We start from the raw sequence: 20,474 nt of genomic DNA, 5'->3' as shown, positions 1-20,474 counted from the left end.
GCCTCTTTAGAAAGAACAGTCTCCCTCGATTTACTCCATTGCAGTCCACATCCGTGCACTTCACACGGGTAGCACCTCATTTGATTGTTCTCAGCACTTAGGGAGCGGAGAAGAGTGGACACAATTCCCTGGTCTCGGACAGGGTTTCCAAGGCTTTGAGGTTCAGTGATGGCCCAGGGCCCTGCTTGCATCAGAACCCACTGCTTCAAGCTCCAACCAACTGCAGCCTCAACAAGCCAGCCATGATGTCTCCTACCTCTTGTGCAAGCAGAAAACACTAACACTGTGCACATGGAGAAAGGACCATGCCGTTTTCTGCTCCTGGGTTCCACAGACACACCCTTTTGACCTCCCAGAGGACTCCTTAGCATCAGTTCTGGACAAGGTACTTTGAGAAAAAGCATGACATCATTTCCTAAACTCTACAATCCAGAAATTTCATCTTAAAAAAAAAAATCATAAAAGCAAACTGCTGGCATTCCTTATCTCCCTTCTTCTGCCCAGGCTGGTCTTGCACAAGCAGGATGACCTTCCATTGGGTGACGAGTATGTCGTAAGGAAAACGTTTACAGGCACTACAGGCCTGACCTGGTGCCTCGCCCACCTCATTAGAATTCTAATTAGATGTGTAGGAGAGGCTGCTATAAATGGGAAGGGCATCCCCAGCCGTCTCCCCACACTTCCATTCGTCTGTCCGTGCCATTTCCACAGAAGAGGCAGAGGAAGGCGAACATGACGGGTGAGTGCCTGGCATCTTCCCTCCAGGTCCGTGCTGGAAGCCCGAGCTTCCCCCCGGGGCCAACCTCGGAGGCCCCATGTCCGGCTCAGGACACCTGGCCTGTGGGCTCTGAAGGCGAAATCTTAGTACTGAAGGATGGTATTCACGGGCGCCTCTTTCTCAGGGACTGCCTCGTCCCTCCAGGTGATCGCAGGGGTAGAACATGTTTGGAATGTAGTCCTGAGTGATGGGCAGGGATTCCACTCAGCTGGATGTCACATCCCTTAGACAGGTGGACACGTCTGGCCTTTTCAAGCCGGCTGTGCCCTGCTTCCCCTATTTCTCAGTGCAATTGTTCCAGCTGTCAGTAATGTAGGCAAAGAAAAGCACATCTCAGCGCTACAGGGAGAACGAGAGTGACAGCGTGTAAGTTGATTTTAAAAAAAATCATTAGCACAGCTGGAATGCTCCCAGGTAAACCACACATCCGGAAGTACCGCAGGCTCTTTGAAAGTGACTCCATGAGCTGAAGCCTCCCATGCAGCGTGGCTAGAAGGAGCCAGTGTGCCTTGAGGCTGTCCCTTTGAGCCTCGCTGGGGAAGGGGACCAGAAGGAGCTACAAGGGAGTGCAGCTTCTTTGGCCCTGTGGTCACTGCTAGGGATCTGGGCTCTCCTTAGTCGGTGCCCCTGCTGGGCAGCGTGCTAATTATTGCCTGTCGGGGGTGCTCAGCCTCGTGGGTTGACAGCGACGCCAAACCCAAACAGGGCATGAGTCAAACCTGTAAAATATCGTGAATGGTAGTTTGGACCTCAAGGGTTTGCCAAAGAAACCCTTCAGCACGATGCAAACAGGCGAATGCTGGTAATCCCAAAGCCCAGGGCAGGGCAGTGCAAACACGAGCCCCTCCCCCCATCCCGTTTCCTCCTATGAACATGCATTCGCTCCAGGTTGTTAGCAAGAGCTCCGGACCCTACAGACTTTAGCATGAGGGGATGTCGGCGTCACCCAGGCCATCTCCCTCCCTCCAGGTAGATAGGCTTGCCGGGGTCACACAGGAAGTTGGGAGCAGAGCCCGGAAGAGGTCCCAGCAGTGCCCTTTCCACTTTGTCCTGTTACCAGAACTCAGAGACGAGCATGTGTGGCATCGAGGATGCTGGAAAACAGTACTGACCTTGGTTTCTCAGTTGAGCTCTCTGAGGTCACCTGCCTTTGTGTTCCTTGACATCACCATGCCCCAGGTTCCTGTTTGCAAGATATAAGGCCTGGAGTAGACAGACTCCGTCCAGGCTCCTTCTATTACTGTCCGCTCTCACCATGGAAGGAAACCAGGGCCAAGGAGCCTGGGCCCTGGCATGTGCTCAGCCCAAGGGCGAGAGCACGACCATCACTCCACAGGCCCTGTGGGGACCCCCTGAATAGCCTGGACGCAGTGAGACCACGCCACGGCCGCAGGCCAGCGAGTCAGTGCTCGTGACTTGTGGAGTCGCTGAACTCTAAGAGCTCAACATCTAAATCAACTGGAGATGTCGTAAGGTCACGACAGAATGAAGATGCGAGCCAGTTAGGAAAAAAATCAATTTTCAGAATGGCAGGAGAGAGACAGGTGGATACATTCTTTCCCCTGGATTTGTCACATTGTCACGCATGCAGTTCCTAGCTCAGCACGAAGTCATTCAGGCGGTGCTCGGAAGATGTTTCTTGCATGAATGAATTTTACGCATAGGACACCTATTGCCATGGCAGGTGCAGTAGGGGACACAGATCCAGGAACTGTAGTCTCTGCCCTTGGTGAGCTCACAGTCTGATTGTACTTGGAAACATCAGTTCATAGGCAAGTGACCCGCAAGGCGGACGGTCATTAGGGGTGCATTGTGAATCCAAACCCCGCACTGTGGGGGCCAAGGGGAGGAGGACATGAAGCTCAGCCAGGGTCTGGGCTAGTGGAGGCCCCAGGAAACAGATGACATTTTGTCATCAGCAATGAGTTAGACGTGGTCAGGGGCCCGGGATGGGGGGTCAGGAATGTTTTGAGCACAGGGAACAGAAAAATAAGTGTGGGTGGGTCAGTAGGTGTGAGCCAGAGACCAGCAGCATCCCATGTGTGCTGGTTTGAGAGCACTCCATGTCCCGGTCCTAACTTAAGATTCTAGTTAGAATCAGCGGGGACTCGGGTATTCCACTCCTAGTGGAGAAAGCAACGGGCGGTGGTGGGGATGACGGTGGCAGTGTTCTGCACGATGGGGCGCAGGGTCCTGGGGCCCACCGTCACAGGGAAGGCCTCATTCCCCACCCCCAAAGCCACTGGGGGGCCCTGGGTCAGAGGCAGAGTCCTCAGGGTCCAAACCTGCAGGAGGCCAGGACCTGTGTTCTGGGGACACCCTGAGGCAGTGAGCTTCTCTTGCCAACTGCTTTACTGGGCAGAGCCCATACCTTCCCGGGACTCGTGCCCGATGTGCAGAGGGCCTGTGCTGTTCTGGGCAGTGGGTCAGCCACAACACCTTTTTCCCTGGAGCTGGGACACCAGCGGCTCTTTATGCAGTGGCAGCAACCAGGACTTCCTCCTGGGGTCCTGCCCGGCGTCTGCAGACCCAGGAGTGTGCAAGGCTCTCTTCACGGGTGCATCGGCTTCCTATCTCAGTCCCCTGGACAAGGGCAACCCCTAGACTCCCTCTGCAGGCCGATCACCTCTGCGGGCTCAGAGGCTTGGGGCTATAGGCACTCAGTGGGTGAATGAGGATAGTTGCCCTTTCTCTGCCTCAGTCCCCCCACCCCAGTTTCCTGTCTCCTGGGGCAGCCCCCGATCCTCGTCCTCCTGGACCCAGACCTGCCAGCGGCTGCACCCCTGCCATGAGGGCTGCCCCAGGTTCCAGCTTCACCACCCAGGATTCCATGCAGAGGTAGCGCGGGGTTACGAGTGCACGTCCACAGATGTGCCCTGGGGGGCTGAATCTCCGCTAGTCCTGACCAGCTAAGTGACCTTGGGTGGGCTGCTTAACCCCACATCTCAGGTTCCTCATCTCTGAAATGGGGCTGTTTTAGGGCCGCCTGGCTGGTTCTGGCGTTTAAGTGTCCGACTCTTCATTTCAGCTCAGGTTATGATCTCAGGGTCATGGGATCGGGGTCCACACTCAGTGAAGTGGGGAGCCTGTTTGAAGATTCTCGCTCTCCCTCTGCCCCTCCCCCCATTCGTGCTATTTCTCGCTCTCTCTAAAATAAGTAAATAAATCTAAATAAAGTAAAATGGGGCTCTTCTAGTATCCGCTTCTTAGGTGCCCAGGCACCAAAACTTATTATGACTTGGAAACTTCTTTCCGGAGCCTTTCATTGCCTTGGGGTCTGGAAAAAGAAAAAAACAAAAAAACCCGTGAGATGAAGTCCATTTTCTAATCAGGGAGGACTTCCCAGAACCCTCTCCTCCTTCAGCCCCTCACTGGCCCCTCTCAAGTCCCCAGTTCTTGTCTGTGCACTCCACACATGGGACAATCGTGCTCCCCGGGCCCGCATGCCGGCCTGGGTTTTGGGCCGAAAGAGGAAATTCTTTTCCCTATCACTTAGGAGTGGAGGGAACAAAGCCCCAGGGTTTCTGGTAGGGGCTAAGGGATGGGTTCGGAAGGCATCTGCCTTCCCTGCTCTTAGTTGAGTTTCCTCCTCTGTGAGCCGGAGCCAGTGACTTCCCTCACTTCCCTCCCAGAGCAGCCGTGTGACTCAGGCCAGACGGTTGGCGGGAGAGGGTGCTGATCGGTGTGAAATGAGGAAGGGATTCTCAGTCCTGCTTGCCTATTAGAATCACTGGGGTGGGTTAAAACAACAGAAAAACAAAACAAAACAAAACCCACCAGGACTCACCCTATATGCCTGAGACTATTTAATACAATCTGCGAAGGGGCTCAGGCCAAGAGAACTCTCCAGGCGATTCTTCTGTGTAGCGAGGGTGGAGAACCCCTGGTTCAGGAGCTTCTGACCTCTCTTTGGAAGTGAACACATCAAGGAGTCCTTCTTCCTTCCCCTCTCCCCAACCATGTAATGTCAAGGCAGGGAGTCAGCTGCAGATGGCCCTTTCTCCGTGACAGCTTCCCGGTGGCAGCTTAGAGTCACGTGAGGTCAGGCAAGGCCAGCCTCCAATCTAGCCTTGGGTCCAGGCTCAGCCAGAGCACTTGCTATTTGGCAAGTAGCATCACCCGAATGAACTCTCAGATCTCTCCTCGAGACGTGGGGATAACGACATCATAGGGTTTTTGTCACTATTGAGGGACAAAATGCAGGGAAGATGCAGCGTGCCTGGCACACCTGAGGTCCTCAAGGGCAGCCCATGGAGAAGCTCAAAACCCCTATCCTTTGCTGCTATTGGCATGATGTACGGGATCCCAAGGTATTTGTTCCCGTCACCCCCACCTCTGTGGGCCCAGGCGTTAGTAATGGGATTCTAATAATAACCCTACCAGGGAGGCTGTTCTGGTCTCACTATCCCCTTCTACAGATGGAGAAAGCAGCACCCAGAGAGGTGGCGACCTTACCCAAGACCCCTCTCCCCTTCAGACCTCCAGTCCAGGGCTCATTCCACGTCACCCCAGGGGGCCTCGCCAGCCCCTCGCTCCGCTGCCAATGGAACCCCATCCTCCCCGCCATTTGGATGCCAAGAAACTCTTCGGGGATCGAACATGTCTGAATGTGGGGGAAACATAGGGAAATGGCTGAGAGCTGAGAGGAAAGCCCTGTGTGCCTGGGGCTGGTGGGGGGCTGGCCAGAAGCTAGGGGTGTCCCATGTGCCTGGAGGGGAGCAGTGGGGAAAGAAGGGGGCATTGGGAAAGGCTCACAGCCCCTCAGTGACCAGGATTCCAGACCTGGTTTCTGGGCCACGCTCTGCTTCTCAGCTACTCTATAAGCCTTCTGGAGGCTCAGTGCTCTTCCTGTCATATGGGAATATTGGATTACATCACTGTTTCTCCAGCTGCCAGTTGTCACTCGTTAGAAGATTATAAAATCAGTTTAGTGGATTGTGACCAGCAATCAAAAAAGAAAAGAAAAGAAGTAGAAGAGAAAATATCAGTACATTGTACAAAGTGAGGGTTAGTATTGTTTTGTGAAACTCTGTATCTGTTATAGACCCATATATTTAAACACTCTCTAATTTCTTCATGTGGTTTCTGACAAAATGCTTGAAGACACTTGGCTAGACGATTTTTAGTATATCTATCACCCCTAATTAGCTCTAGAAACCCGTAAGATAAAAATCTGTCTTTGTCTAGAGAGGAGGCATGGACAATAGGGTCTAGGCAGGCAGGGAAGACCCAGCCACTGGAGCATTAGTTGTCATGTTGGACCACCTGCTGGCACCTGGATGGTACGGTCCTCCTGTGAACAGGACGTGCAAACCCCAGGCACACACCGGGCACCCCCTGTCTGCTGCTGTCCTGTCTGCGGCCAGTGATTCAGTTATAAAGCCAGGTTGATAAAGATTGAGACAGCTGACTCATGACACAGTCTCGGATCTGTTCTGGGCCTCTCATGTTATCTCTGCCAAACGTGGACCACAGAACAAGTGGGTGGGAGTTACATTTCAGGAATAGGTGATCAGGTTTGGTTATGAATGATACTGAACTCCCAAATAGCAATGGCTTAGAGAAACAAGACAGAAGTCTGCTTCTTTTTTAGATGGTAAGTCTGGATGTGGGCTGTTCTGGGCTGGTCAGGCAGGTGCACCGTGTCCAGGGGCCCGACTCTGCCATCCACAAGGTAATGGCCCTGCATGGTCTCAGATGGCCTCTGTCCACATCACACCCACACTCCAGGTAAGAGGATGGAAGAAGAGGGAGGTAAACAGATTAAGGGGATTTGCCAACCATTCTTAAACAGAGGTTTCCTCAAAAGAATTGAGAACAGGTATTCGAACAAATACTTGCATAAGCACATTCCTAACAACACTCTCCACCAGGGTGAAAAGGTAGAAACAACTCAAATGTCTCTCAGTGGATGAATGGGTAAACAAAGTAGGCCACAGCCCTATCACAGAATATTACGCAGCCATAAGCAGAAATGAACTCCTGATAGATGCTATCACATGGCTGAACCTTGAAAACATGATGCTAAGCGAAAGAAACCAACCCTGAAGGCACTAGAGAGGTTCCTTCCATACGAGATGTCCAGAGTAGGCAGATCCACGGAAACGGAAAGCAGGTGCAGGGTTGCCAAGGGGGAATGGGGAATGACTGCTAATGGGGGTGATGAGCAGACCTAAAACCAGACCATAGTGATGGTTTTACATTGTGAACGTACCACACACTACTGAATTGTACACTTTAAAGTGGTTAAAATGGTAAATTGTGTGTGCTGTGAATTTTAGCTCAATTAAGGGGAAAAAAAGAGGTTTCCGGGCACTCTATAGCTTCTGCCTATAGGTCATTGGTCGGAACTCATTCACATGACCACCACCATCCCATCCCCCTGGCTGCAGGGGAACCTGGGAAATGTAGTGCCCAGTTATATGGGAGATTTCATTACCAAGAAAGGAGGGGGCAAGGGAATATCGGGATAGATGCTTAGTAATCTCTGCTGGTGGCACAGATATGCTCAGGGAAAAGGATTGGAGAAATTGCCCCAGGCCTGACCCTGGAGCTAAGCAGTAACTTGAGGAGGTGACATGGAAAAGTGAGAACACTGGGATGAGAGTCCAGAGGCTCCCCCTGCGGGTAATCCACCCTCCAGGCCGCCATGCGCTCACATCCAAAATCAGGATGTGAGTATATGATCTGTCTCCAAGGTTCCTTTCCCTCTGATGTCCTTTAAGAGTATATGTTCATAAGACAATTGTAGGAGTCATGCAACTCTCCCTTCCTCCCTTCCTTCCATCCAGACTGGGGCAGAATATAGTCCTGAGGCTCCAAAATGTCCATGAGGTTGTAAACTCGAGAAGAACCTTACTTCTCCTGTCCTCCCCCACTCCCTGCCCATTCCTACTCATCCCCTCCCTTACACTCAGACAGAGGGGGCTATGGTTAGTGTTATGTCAAGAGGTGGAGGGTGGGGAGAGCAAAGGAAACTAGGAAGTTCACAGACAGGAGCATCAGATCCTTAATTTGGGGGCTGGCAGAGCCAATCCTGGGGTTCAGCGATAAGACAGTGACTGAAGAGGACAGCTGTGGACGAAGAAAGTTTTCTGAAACCACACCAGGGGCTTATGAGCATGCCCTCAACCTGCCAGTCCCACTTGGGGATGCAGGGACAGGCTACTCCCCTTTGATCCACCTCCCATGTAAAATGAATGCCCTTTTGGAACACGTTTCTCTTCCAGGGGCTCCCTCTCTCCTCCTTGTCTGAATACAAATGGCAGCAGGGAGGATAATGCGTAGTGAGGTCCACTCACCACGTGGGTGACTTCTGGACTGAAGGTCCTTCATGGGTCCCCTTTCCAGGCAGAGAACTGGGGACTACAGCAACAGGCGAGTGCCAGTAAGACCTGGGTTCAGAGCCTGGCTCGGCCAGTTATGAGGTATACGACCTCAGCTAAGACACTGATTCCTCCTGAGCATCAGTTTCCAGTTTGTATAAGGATTCCAGCCACGATGTACGCAAACGCTCCATATATTGTTAATAGCAGTTGACATGCGGTAGACTGATGTCAAAGGCGAGACCAGGGTTCTCCTCACCTCCCAGCTCAGAGAAGCTTCGTGTACCCCACAAGCACCCTCATGGGGAACTTGGCTCCTTCGTGCCAGGGCTGATGCTCGGGGTCAGGAAATGCAGAGATGACCATTACAGTCCCTCTGAGCGAGGCCTCATCTACTGGGGCATGTGCAGTCCTCCTCGTCTCCTTCCAGGGGCTCAGCCTTTTGTCGTGTTCACTATGAACAAGCCATTGGTTTTTGGAAAGAATGGGAGAAGCCCCTACTGGGGACTCAGCAAATAGTGCATAGTGCTTGGTGGACCAAAGAAGGAGGTGGGTCTGTTGGAGGGGAGGCAGACGCCAGCTACAGACATGGAACCTGGCTTTCCTTACCCCTGTGCTTGGCAGAGGGCTATCAGGGGACATACCTTCTGTTCTCAAAAAAAGTTCATGGTCTAAAGTAGTGAGCTTCACATAGGGGAGAAAGGCACGCTTCCTTTCGGATTTGGAAAGGGGGTGAGGAATCTCTGGAGACTCAGACGATCTGAGGCTGCATGTTCCTTAGAGCTCTTCTTTTTTCTAAAACAAGACAGAGAGTTAAGCTCTACCAGATTGCAACTGGCAGGGATGTGAAGTAGGTAGTGAGCAAGTTGGTAGGAAACGGGTTTTAAAGGACGGGACCTTTGCCCTAGAAAGACCAGGCAGCTAACAAGCTAGCTCTACACAAGTCATGCGGAGCTTGGTTTGTCTGTTTGTATGGGTGTGCACAAAGTGTCTCAGATCTGGGCTGTCACCATTCAATATTTATATGAGGAAAGTTCATCTTTCTGCTCTCCCTCTGCCCTTCCCTTTATTCAATATATACTTGTTGATTACATGAATGTTTTCATTTCCCTGAGCTTGTGCAAAAGCTTATCACTTTATTCTTTCAATGCTTGTCTGTTGAATGAATGAATGGTGGCAGGTGTGAATGAATGAATGAATGGATGGATGGATGAATGAATGAATGAATGAATGAATGAATGAATAAATCTTTCATACCCTGAGCCAGTGGCAAGATCATTTCCTGAACCCCCTCTCCAGCACCAGTCTTTGGCTCACCACCCCAGACAGTCTGCATTTCACTTAAGAGAGTATCTCTGAGGAGCCTCTGCCCATCTCCCCAGCTGCTTGGGTGGGAGCCCCCAGCCCCTGGCCTGCCCTGGAGCCCCACTCTTTCCCAACTCATCTTTTTCTTGCATGCAGAGCCTCTGCACTAGCCAAACAACACACCTGCTTGTCCTGCCTTGGGATTCTCTCCCTATCCTCTGGGATGCAGCCTGCTGGTCTCTTCAAGACCCAACATTTTCAATGAAAATTTTCTGATCCCTACAACTGAAAGGGATTCTTTTCTGATTGTGTTTCCTAGACACCTTTCACTGGGGGACAGTGGACTTACCCACATTACATCATTCATTCTCACTTGTGCTTGCCTTACTCATGGCTGAAGCTCTTTGAGGGTTAAATCCACTTTCCATACATTTTTACACTTCCCACATTGCGTCTAATGTAGTGTCCTACAGATAAGAGATTAACTCTCTATGTATTTATTGAACGAATGCTCCATACTCACCTTTCCTTATGGACTAAATTTTGAGCTGTAGTCATGATGGTCATGACATGATGACCTATTTTTTATTTATTCTTTCATCCATTGGTCTACTTGTCCTAACGCAATCGAGCAATGTGTTAGGCACCAGAATATGAGGATCAAGAAGGCACATTCTGATGGAGACAGACACACACATTAAAAAAAAAAAAAAAAGTTGTGCCCAGCACTGGGACGCGTCACCACATTCCCATCACGAAGCTAGAAACCAGCTGGCTTTTCAGAGAAATGGGTGATAGACCATCTCAATTGTCACTTGAAGGAATAACACTTCTCAGAAGGTTTAACTAGGCTACCCTCCTTATACGTCGTGGCCTCTGTCCTAGACCCTTCTCAGTTTAGCTCCACAATCACATAAGATGAATCTGGGACTGGGGAGGGGGGTTCGAGGTGTTTGTCCTCAGGGTCCTATCCAGAGATCTCACGAGGCTTTGGCTGGTTCCTGTATACCGCTCTTGCCAGTGAGCATTTGAAAGTCCCCTCCAGGCCAGTGATCACCGATCTCTAGGCCTAGAAATGCTCCTCGGGATCATGCTATCCTCCCCAGCCAGCAGCTGAGGCCCACCTGACATCCAGGGGGTGCTCATCTAGAGAAAGTAAAGAATACACGAGTAAAGGTTTGCTGGATGTTGGAAGGGTAAGAAACACTTAGTGTCCGGGAAGGTGCAAAGGGAAAAAGCAAGCAATCCTTTCCCTTGGTGGGTGATGGATTTGGGAGACATAGCCTCCTGCCGGTTCTTCTGAGCACCCCCCCGCCACCCAGTAATGATGCTGGGGCAACAGAATGTGCTGACACAGAGCTGGTTGCATGGTTCTCCTGGCTGGTTGGGTGAAGCTATGCTGAGCACGTGGCCTTAGGGCCTTAAGGGCCAAGTAACAGGTGATCAAGAGGAGGGGAAGAGAGTCTCAGCAGTAGTGTGTGCAGAGGATGAGCTGCCTGGAAGGGCAGCATGGGGAATAGGTTATGGAGTGCTTGTTATGCTCAGTTAAGGTCTCTGAATGGTAACATGCTTCTTCCTAGAAGTCTGGCTCTTCCCCAACGAGCCCCACCCAAAAGCTGTCCACCTTTCCCCGCACCACCCTCCCTTGCCTTCCAGGACCTCAGGTCCCCCTTCTGTCTTACAGCTTTAGAACTACAGAGTGTCAACTGGCAGGGGACCTCCAACCGGCAGGCGCATCACACAGACAGGTTCTCCAGCCGGGAGCTCATCTTACGGAGAGGCCAACCCTTCAGTTTCTCATTGAACTTGAACCGAAGTCTTGGCAATGGAGAAAGCCTGGCTTTCGTCACCTCCACAGGTATCTTCTCACCACTCCCCCAAGACACACCTGAGCAGCCCTTGGGGCTGTGCCTCCACAGGGCAGTTGTGTGACATTCAGACCACTGGGCTCTGGGCTCCAACCCAGCCCTGCCATGGACTTGGTGTGACCTTGGGCAAATTTCTGCCTGTCGATGAGCCTGAGAGTCCTACTTTTTGAGTCCAGAGAGATTTGGCCTACCTGGTCTCTCCAGTCGCTTCCAAGGTCATCATGTTGTGCTTCTGTGGATGATGTCCCCCCCAGAGCGCCCCTGCAGTTTTATTGGAATCTGATCTCTCTCCATGGTCTGGCTGGCACTCCCTGGTTCCCATTGTCCTCTGTCTTCTTTTACAGGGCCTTACCCCTCGGAGTCGGCCAGGACAAAGGCTGTATTTCCACTCTCCAATGGGACAAGTCGTGGGGGCTGGAGTGCCCAGCTCGTGTCCAAACAAGACAACATTCTGACCATCTCCATCTCCAGTCCTGTCAACGCGCCTGTAGGATGGTACACACTGAGCACTCAGATCTCCTCCCAGGGCAAAGACTTCGTTCTGAAACTCGGGACATTCATATTGCTCTTTAACCCCTGGTTGCCAGGTAGGGACCAAACCAACCACACTCATGGCCATCAGCTAAGCAGTACCGATGGAAAGGAGCTGGGAGAAGGATTTTTCCAGGCTCAAGTTTGATTAGGGGAAGTTCGTGGGCTATCGAAAGGGTATAGATGCCAGGAGTCAGAAGCCATAGATCTGAGTCCCAGCTCTGCGTCCTAACCAGCTCTGTAAGTCTTGGCAGTCAGTCTGTCCTTCTGAGCTTCATATTCCTTACCATTAAATGGAAACCCTGCTGTTTCCTCTGGGGCTATTGTGGTGATCTCATGAGCTTTTACAAAGTGTGTAATAGGGTATAACTATAAGGGACAATGACCACAGTACAATTCTACGGCATGGAGACAGCTTCCTGCCTCAAGGAGCAATTATCTCCTTCCTAGGGTCTCATTTTCTGACCCTCAGGTCATCCCGGCTTCTCTTTCAAGTTCATAGTTGCCACAATATGAGTTGGAAGCATTAGAGTTCAAGGCTTCATTCCTTAATGGAGGTTGAGGGAAAGACTGTAGGTGTGGTTTGCTCCAGCCGCTAAGCCGGTACTCGGGAATGGAAGGAGGACTGGTCCCTAGGGTCCTCTGTAAGATTCTAGTTCGTGACATCTGATTCTTGTATCAAACAGAGGATGGTGTCTTTATGAGTAACCACGCTGAGAGAGAGGAGTATGTTCAGGAAGATGCCGGCATCATCTATGTGGGGAGCACGAATCGAATTGGCATGGTTGGCTGGAACTTTGGACAGGTAAATGCATCATAAGGAGGCTGGAGCTGCTGTTCCTATAACCCAGCAAGCTCTGTGGCTCTCCCTGCAAGGAGGTGAAAGTTCCCAACTCTATTTGTCTGCCCTTCTATGCATTCACTCACTGATTCAGAAGACTTTTGCTGAGTACCTACTATGCGCCCGGCCTCAGCTGCCCACTTCTGCACACAGAAGACGGATAAGACACATTTTCTCTCTTTGAGGGGCTCACCCTCTAGTGGGAAAAACAAATAACATAGCTAAATCAATACAATGAGGTTTTACTGGTGCCATGATTCACAGATGAGGATAAGACCAAAAGAGGCACTTGGAATAATAGTGTACTTTCTGTTATTCATTCCATGTAAGAGTACGACAGAACTTCCTTGGTGGGAGGATTTGGCCTCTCGAAGTCATAGCCTCTTTGCCGTTTGTAACTGTGATGCACACCCCTCCCCCCTCTGAGTCCACAGAGCTCCTAGAAAACATTCAGGGATTCCCTCCACTTCTCCTTCTTTCCAGCATATAAATGAAGACATGAGAGTGGGTGGGGCGCCTTGGCTATCCAGGAGGGGATGGACAGGGCATGGGCCTCCAGTTCCCATTCTGTAGTCAACCACAGCAAGTCAGCTGTATATTTTATATATGGGAGTTTTGGGGCCAAGTTTCATTGGAAGGAAGAAAAAAGGGAAAAAATGCATAAGGGCATGCAATGTACCTTGGGGTGGAAAGGAGGCTGATTTTGATGGCATGGTCTGGAAAAGCCTCTCTGAGGAAGAAACATTTAATCAGAAACCTTCCTTGCCGAAGGAGGCAAGGAAGTTAGATAGATGTCTTTGGGGAAAAGCACTGGAGGCTGAAGGAACAGCATATGCAAAGACCCTGAGGCAAGAGAAAACATGGCCTTCTTCATTTGAGAAGCAGACACTAAAAGTAAGTCTTATTTTGGGAAAACTGCTTCAAAATCTTCTTTTACTGGGATATTTTATCTTTGTGATTAGTTTCCCAGAAGCCTAAATAATAGGCTCAAGATCACAGAGCCAGATGGAAACTTTGAGATGAGATTGGCCTGGTCCTCTGTTTATACATATAGCCAGGCCCAGGCAGGCTAAGTGATTTGCTCCCAAGGCCATGACAGTGAGGGAGTCTTATTTTAGGGACTTCAGCATGAGGCCTGATGGATAGCCTGGGCTTTGGCTGGCTTTGTAGGTTAGAAGCTGGGCGAGGCAGCTACTCCTTGGGAACTCTCTGTACACGAGGCCACAGAGTAAAAGGCCCCGGGGTCATTCCTGTGATTCGCAGCCGCATAGCTTCCGTACCCTTAATTAGCCAACACTCCTTGTCATTTCTTTCAACATCGCGTATGTCCCATTTTGAACAGTTCGAAGATGGCATTCTGAACATTTGCCTCTCCATCCTGGATCACAGCCTGAACTTCCGTCGTGACCCAGCTACTGACGTGGCCCGCAGAAGTGACCCCAAGTACGTCGGACGAGTGCTCAGTGCAATGGTGAGTGATAAGAAAACCATAACAACCAGTTGTCGCCATAGATCGGACTCAGCTATGGGTTAGGCACATCATGTCCTTTCATGGAAGCCTCAGAAAATAGAGTCGGTGGCCATGACCATCCCACTTTGCACACACAGAGCACGAGGCTCCTCTAAATTAAAGGACTTGCTTCTCAGACACATGGGTCTGCCCAGCTCCAAGGTCCTGCCCTCTCTATCTTGAGGCCTTTCTCAGACATAAAGGGAACTTACCCTTCTGGGGTCCATCAGGCTAGGAGGACACAAAGCTGAAACTCTGCTCCATTGCTGGACCTCCTGGGGAAGAGGGTAAGCTCCCAAGTGAGCCCGAGGTATTAGCCTCCCTTGCTTTGATCCCTCCCCTCGACAGCAACTTGGCTCAGGGTTCAGCCAGGGCAACCGCACTCAACATCTGGATGGGGAAACACAAGCAGATAAAGGGACTGGTCAGCTGTAACCACAGCCTCTGAGTCAAACCAAATCAAGTCCTCCAACTGCCTGCCCGGGGCTCAGTCCTTCCACGTGAGACCTGCCCCCTACACACACACACACACACACACACACACACACACACACACACACACACACTGGGGCCTAGAAGAGTCTCTCTCGCGATTCAGTGTGTGGGCAAGGCCTCCCTCAGAAGGGTCCAAACGTGGTCTCCGCCTGCTCAAAAGTTATAAACGGAAATGCCGAAAGTCGAAGGGTTCTTGAAGTTTAAGCCTCTGAAACTCATGGCCTGGAAGTGTCTTAACTTTTTTGTTTTCGTTAGTGGCCTCGGCCTTTCTCCATCTCTTTCCCTTTCAAGTTGGAGAGTTATCTGAGTTCACGAACTAGTTAGGTTGCTAGACATCGGAGCAATCTTCTGGCTGCTGAATAAGCAGGGGGCTTCCTGCGAGAGAGGAGGCCAACACCAGGCTGGCAGGAAAGGAGTAAGGGGAGCCCAGGGTATGTGGAACCACGGAAGCAACGGGCAAGGAAACCAGGGAAGTGGGGCCTGGGCTGACCCTTGGAAATAGAGTGACCTGGGACGGGCAGGATGGAGCTGAAGCTGAGGTTAAGGGAGGCTGAGCCTGGTGGGCCTGGGAGAGGGTGGGGGAGGCCAGCCGGCTCCAGCAGCTGCTGACTCACTCTGACCCTATGGACAAACCATGTTATCTCAGTGCCAAGTTCCTCAGCGACACCTCCCTGCCCCGCTCTCCAGGCCTCCTGCTCGGGCTGGGCCTTGAGCTAATTATGGCCTGTACCAGGCTTTGAAAGGCTCAGCTTTCAGCCAGAGATGACCCTGCTGATACCACTTTGGTGGCTGGAGCACCTGTGACTCAGGAGATGGGATGGGCTACACAATCTTCCATCTCGGAGGAGGCCCGTGTTGCCTGATCCCGCGATTAGAGCCCAAGCCTTGCTGGAAGTGAGGGGAGGAGCGCACTCCTGTTGCGGAGGGGCCGGGGAAGGCTGGCCTGGCCTGTGCTGGCGGAGGATCCTTCTGTGTCCAGACTCTGTTCTCACTGGCCTTGCCACCTGTGGAGCCAAACAAAGGCAGGGAATGGGGCTCAAGGCCTCTGACTGGAGGGTTGGGATCAATGCTGGTCCAAGGTTCCTAAACTCTGAACGCTCGGCTCCTGGAAGCTCATTTGTTTCTAACTTTCCCTGTATGGAAAGGAAGGTGAAGAGCAAAGGCCCAGAGAGGTGAACTGACCTGCCCACCGTCACCCAGCTGACGAGCAGCAGAGTTGGGCTTAGAACTTGGTTTCTCCTTTTTTCCCTTTTCACTTTTTATTGCGGCAAAGCTCAGACCTTCACACAAGTGGAGGAAACAGTAAAACGAACTCCCGGCTACCCACCACCAGCTTTTGTGGTCCCCTCCTCGAGGCCAATGTGGCAGGTCTGACCCACTCCTTTACAGAGTATTTGATAAATCCCAGGCACGATATTTCATCTGTAAGTATTACAATATGTATCTCTAAAAGACAATGCCACTCAGTTATCCTGATTCCTAATCCGGGGCTCTGTTCACACTGCATCCTGCCCGTGCTGCTTATACAAGAATCAGGCCTTCCGTTGAATGAATGAGTGAGGGAGAGAGGGAGAGAATGAATGAATGAATGAAAAGCAACATTACATCTTTATGAGTTCCAAGAAGTTAGCCGCTGAAGTTCTAAAGCACCTTTTTAGAAGACCAGTACCCCCAAATTGAGTTTCAAAACATGGGCTTCCAAGTCAGACATCAGCCACCCCCCATGAGTCCCGGCAAGAAACCATGGACAGGCTGGCGTCTGGACCCTGCCTTGTTGCTGAACAAGCCATGGAACCTCAGGTTTATTCCATGAGCCTGCTCACGGGATTGCTGGATGGGTTAGGGGCAATCGGTCACAGCCCGTTAAACAAAATACTTCTAAACTAATAAAGTGTTCCAGACCCTAGGAGGATCTTTGTTACAATGATCATCCCCAAATCACCCAGGAAGACACAGAAAATCCACTTGACATCTCCCTGGCTTCCTTCCTCATCTCCCTACCGTGTCCCCTGAACTCGCCGCTGATGCATCTGGGGCTCCCCCTGCCCAGGTCAACGGCAATGACGACAACGGCGTGATCTCCGGGAATTGGAGCGGCAACTACACGGGAGGTCTGGACCCACGCAACTGGAATGGCAGTGTGGAGATCCTCAAGGAGTGGAAAAAATCGGGCTTCAGACCCGTTCGATTCGGCCAGTGCTGGGTCTTTGCTGGGACCCTCAACACAGGTACTCGGGGTCGGTGGGGGGGAGGCAGGGGGCCCCAGGCTGGGGGGTGGCCAAAGTGCCATTTCCGCCGCAGCCCGGATCCTCATACCGCTCCTTGACTTGCAGTGCTGAGGTGTTTCGGGATTCCCTCCCGAGTGGTCACCAACTTCAACTCAGCCCATGATACAGACCGAAACCTCAGTGTGGACGTGTACTATGACCCCTACGGGAGACCCATAGAGAAAGGCAGTGATAGCGTGTGGTGAGTAGCTGACCTGTTCTGAACACCGAACCTCAGCGGCTTCTTATCCCCACCCCTCCCCCAGGCCCTGCCACCTGGTTCCACACAGGAGCTGGGAGGCAAGTAACACTTGAGCACAAGCTTTCCAGTGGGAATGTTGGCATTGCTGATGAGCCCTCTTGTAAGATCCAAAACACCGCTCCCTAGGGCTCTGTGATGTCTGGGGGTCCCCTGTCTCGCTTTCGGATGAAGGATCCAATACCAGTGAAAAATAGTGGTTCACGGGCTCCGTGCAACTGGCCTGATTTTAGAGAGTCCACTAGATCCTAAGCTACTTTAGAAGCTTTTGAAACTCTTGATTTGCCAGTACTAAAAGTCAATTGATCTTATTTCCGGCAACCCCTATGACTTACAGACTTGCTTAAAGGAAAGCAGTGCGTTTTCTCTTATGCATGTGTACTTTCTACATGCCTTGATTGATAGAGTAAGAAGTCAGTTTATTCTGGATTTCGACTGAAAATAAGAAGCTCTGAAGATAATTGAACATATTGAACATATATACATGTATATACATATATATGTATATGTAATTGAATATATGTATTTCTAACCATAAATATGCCACATGCCCTTATATCTTTATACCCATATATATATGTAACATCTACTGGGTGGCAACTGAAAGTCGGTTGTATAAACTTAGAGACATGTATCTATAATTTTATATAGTAGTATATATACGTAAAATAAATATCATTACATCTATTTGAGATCATACTATATGCCAAGTCATTACCAAGTGGTAACTGAAAATGATTATGTCTGTGTCTGCATATACACACAGATAACTATGTGCCTATATATGCAGAGAAATTCTTGCCTATGTCAATGATCTATTGTTTTTAATCCATTTCCAAGGATATGCCTTCCCCCACCCCAGATACACACAATCACTCACATGCATATGGGGCTAAATAACCTGATCGCAGATGCCATCTTATTTCCAGATGCTCAATTTCTGAGATGGTCTGTGTAAATAGTTCCTAGTACTTAATATTCCCAGAATAAGGAGGCCCCACTTTTCTAGTGTAACCAATGGAATATAGTCAAAGGAAAAGAAAGATGAATGGGAAAAGTGTGAAAACAAGTCAACAACAATCCCACACCAGCACTGGGACTGAGTAAGATAAATGTCCCCTCACCTCCGAGGGAGAATAAGGCTTACATAATTCACCTAAGGTCACATGGCTTCTAGGGTGTGATGAGGAAGAGAAGGCTTATTTCAGGATATTCTTTCCTGATCTGCACACTTACTGTCTAAATGACATTGCTGCGTTAGCAAGATATTGTTTCCCGGCTACTCATGAATGAGTATTTTTTTTTTCTCCTCCCTAGTTTTTTTATTTGTTGTCGTGTCCCATATCCCACTGCAACCTGTTTTCACCACTGGGGCAATGCCATTCCTGGCCTCGGTTTCCTTCACAAGAGGAGATGATTGGTCCAACATCATTTGGGAAGGGAGGTCCCTTTGGGTGTAACCCTTCTGGGATTATCCTTTGTGCTACGATCCGCAGAGGACCAGAAAGTTGGAGAGTCAGTCTCTACCAAAAGCATTCCAGTGCTGTTGGAAGACAGGGGTGGGGGAAACCATTAGAAGAGGCTGTTTAGCGAGCGACCAGGGAGATGCATCAGACAGTAAGCCCCATGGGAGCTCAGGGAAGGAGTCACAAAGGAACACTTCCTGGGAGCAGAAATATGGGGCTTTTAAGCTGAATTTGGAATTAGGACCTAGAGGTCTTGGTTACTGGTTCAGACACCACCCCACATTAGCTTTATATTTCGTTCCAAATATAATTATCTTGGGACAAGGATGAACCTGTGGAGACATTCCACGGTGTCTCCACTGTCTTTTTTTCTTTTTTTTTTTTTTAGATTTTATTTATTCATTTAAGAGAGAGAGAGAGCACAAGCAGGGAGAGAGGCAGAGGGAGAGGGTGAAGCAGACTCCCCTAGGAGCTTGGACCCTGACGGGGAGCTCAGCCCCAGGACTTGGAGATCATGACCAGAGTTGAAGGCAGATGGTTAACCATCTGAGCCACCCAGGACCCCCCAGAGCTCTGATTTTTGCTGGAGGTCTCCTCCTTCCTTACCCGTTCATCCTCCACCAGCCTTCCTGGTGAAAGCAATGGCAACCAGTGGTCCCTCCCTAACCTGCTACTTTCCAGCTGCAGCTGGAGAACCAGCACTGGATGGAATGAGGAGTCCTGAGTCCTGGTTCCGGCCCCACTACCATCTTGCTCTAGGGCTTGTGTAAGTCACCTCATCTTTCTGGTTCCAAGTTTCTCCATCAGTGAAATACAAAGGTTGGCCCAGCACTAGGTTCACTTACGTCTCTTACTGGCGTTTTTTGTTTGTTTTTTTTTTATCCTCACCCTCCTCTTTGTATGGGAGCTACCCTCTCCAAGGGACCTATACAGTCCCTTCCGCATAGATCCCACCCAGAGGGAGATAAAACACGAGTCATTCTCTGCCTGGAATGACTTTCCCAATCTATTATTGTAAGGACAGTTCAGGTTTGGATAGAAACACTTTGATCTGAATCTCTCTGTGTTGCACATGTTCGAAGCTTTTAGAACCTTTCCCAGAGATGCCCAAAGTCATAGAAAGTAGGGATCAAGTGAGGTTAAGCATCTAAAAGTTCTTGATAATAACAGCAGCATCGAATAGTTTGCTAAGAAATTGCTATGTACCAGGCACTTACTCTCCAGAAATGATGACATAGACACTATTATCATCACCCCCATTTTACAGTTGAGGAAACTGAGGCACAGAGTCACTCACCCAAGAGCACACAGCCAGCAAATGGTGGAGCTGGGATTTGAACCCAGGCAGCTTTGTAAACTATAAAGCACCGGAGAGATGCCAGAGAACGTGGTTATTATTCCTGATTAATGTTACCTTGAGCAACCGAACATTGCTTACCTTGAGATTTTCCTGTTTGGCTGGACACCAGCCAGAGCTGTGGTGAGGCTGGGTGCCGTCCAGCCCGTGCAGATGGAGAAGCTAGGTTCTTTGGTTCACACCTTGGCAGCAGATCGCACTTCCCTGTAAGACTAAACGCTACCTCACATGCTCGGTGAGGAGAAATGACTTACCCAAAGTCAGATTGTGAATTTGTGTCCAAGCTAGGAGGAGAACACGGAGTCCTGCCAACAAGACTCTCCCAAGTCAGACAATCTTAGGACTTGGTGGTGGTGGTGAGGGGGGGTACCTGATGATTTCATGAAAGAGGAAACGAAGCCCTGGAGAGAAATAAGAGAGACGTTTAGGCTCTCTAATAAGCGTATGACTTTATGTAAATTCATTAACTTTT

The 20,474-nt window shown here is 50.3% G+C and overlaps 1 protein-coding gene across 1 annotated transcript in view; it reads left to right on the top strand.

Moving 5' to 3' along the window:
* Window positions 1-732: 732 nt before the first annotated feature.
* TGM3 (transglutaminase 3) overlaps window positions 733-20,474 on the top strand; it is a 38,398-nt gene continuing 18,656 nt past the window's right edge. The window contains exons 1-8 of the mRNA XM_045980558.1: window positions 733-739; window positions 3,480-3,616; window positions 11,065-11,266; window positions 11,621-11,863; window positions 12,494-12,612; window positions 13,991-14,119; window positions 16,704-16,881; window positions 16,987-17,122. Of these exons, the coding sequence (XP_045836514.1) occupies window positions 733-739; window positions 3,480-3,616; window positions 11,065-11,266; window positions 11,621-11,863; window positions 12,494-12,612; window positions 13,991-14,119; window positions 16,704-16,881; window positions 16,987-17,122 (1,151 nt within the window). The remainder of the gene's footprint in view (window positions 740-3,479; window positions 3,617-11,064; window positions 11,267-11,620; window positions 11,864-12,493; window positions 12,613-13,990; window positions 14,120-16,703; window positions 16,882-16,986; window positions 17,123-20,474) is intronic.

The sequence above is a fragment of the Meles meles genome, chromosome 16 (assembly GCF_922984935.1).
Source record: "Meles meles chromosome 16, mMelMel3.1 paternal haplotype, whole genome shotgun sequence".
Classification (NCBI taxonomy): Eukaryota; Metazoa; Chordata; class Mammalia; order Carnivora; family Mustelidae; genus Meles; species Meles meles.
The sequence above is the reverse complement of the archived record's forward strand: the minus strand, read 5'-3'. Positions and strand labels throughout refer to the sequence as shown.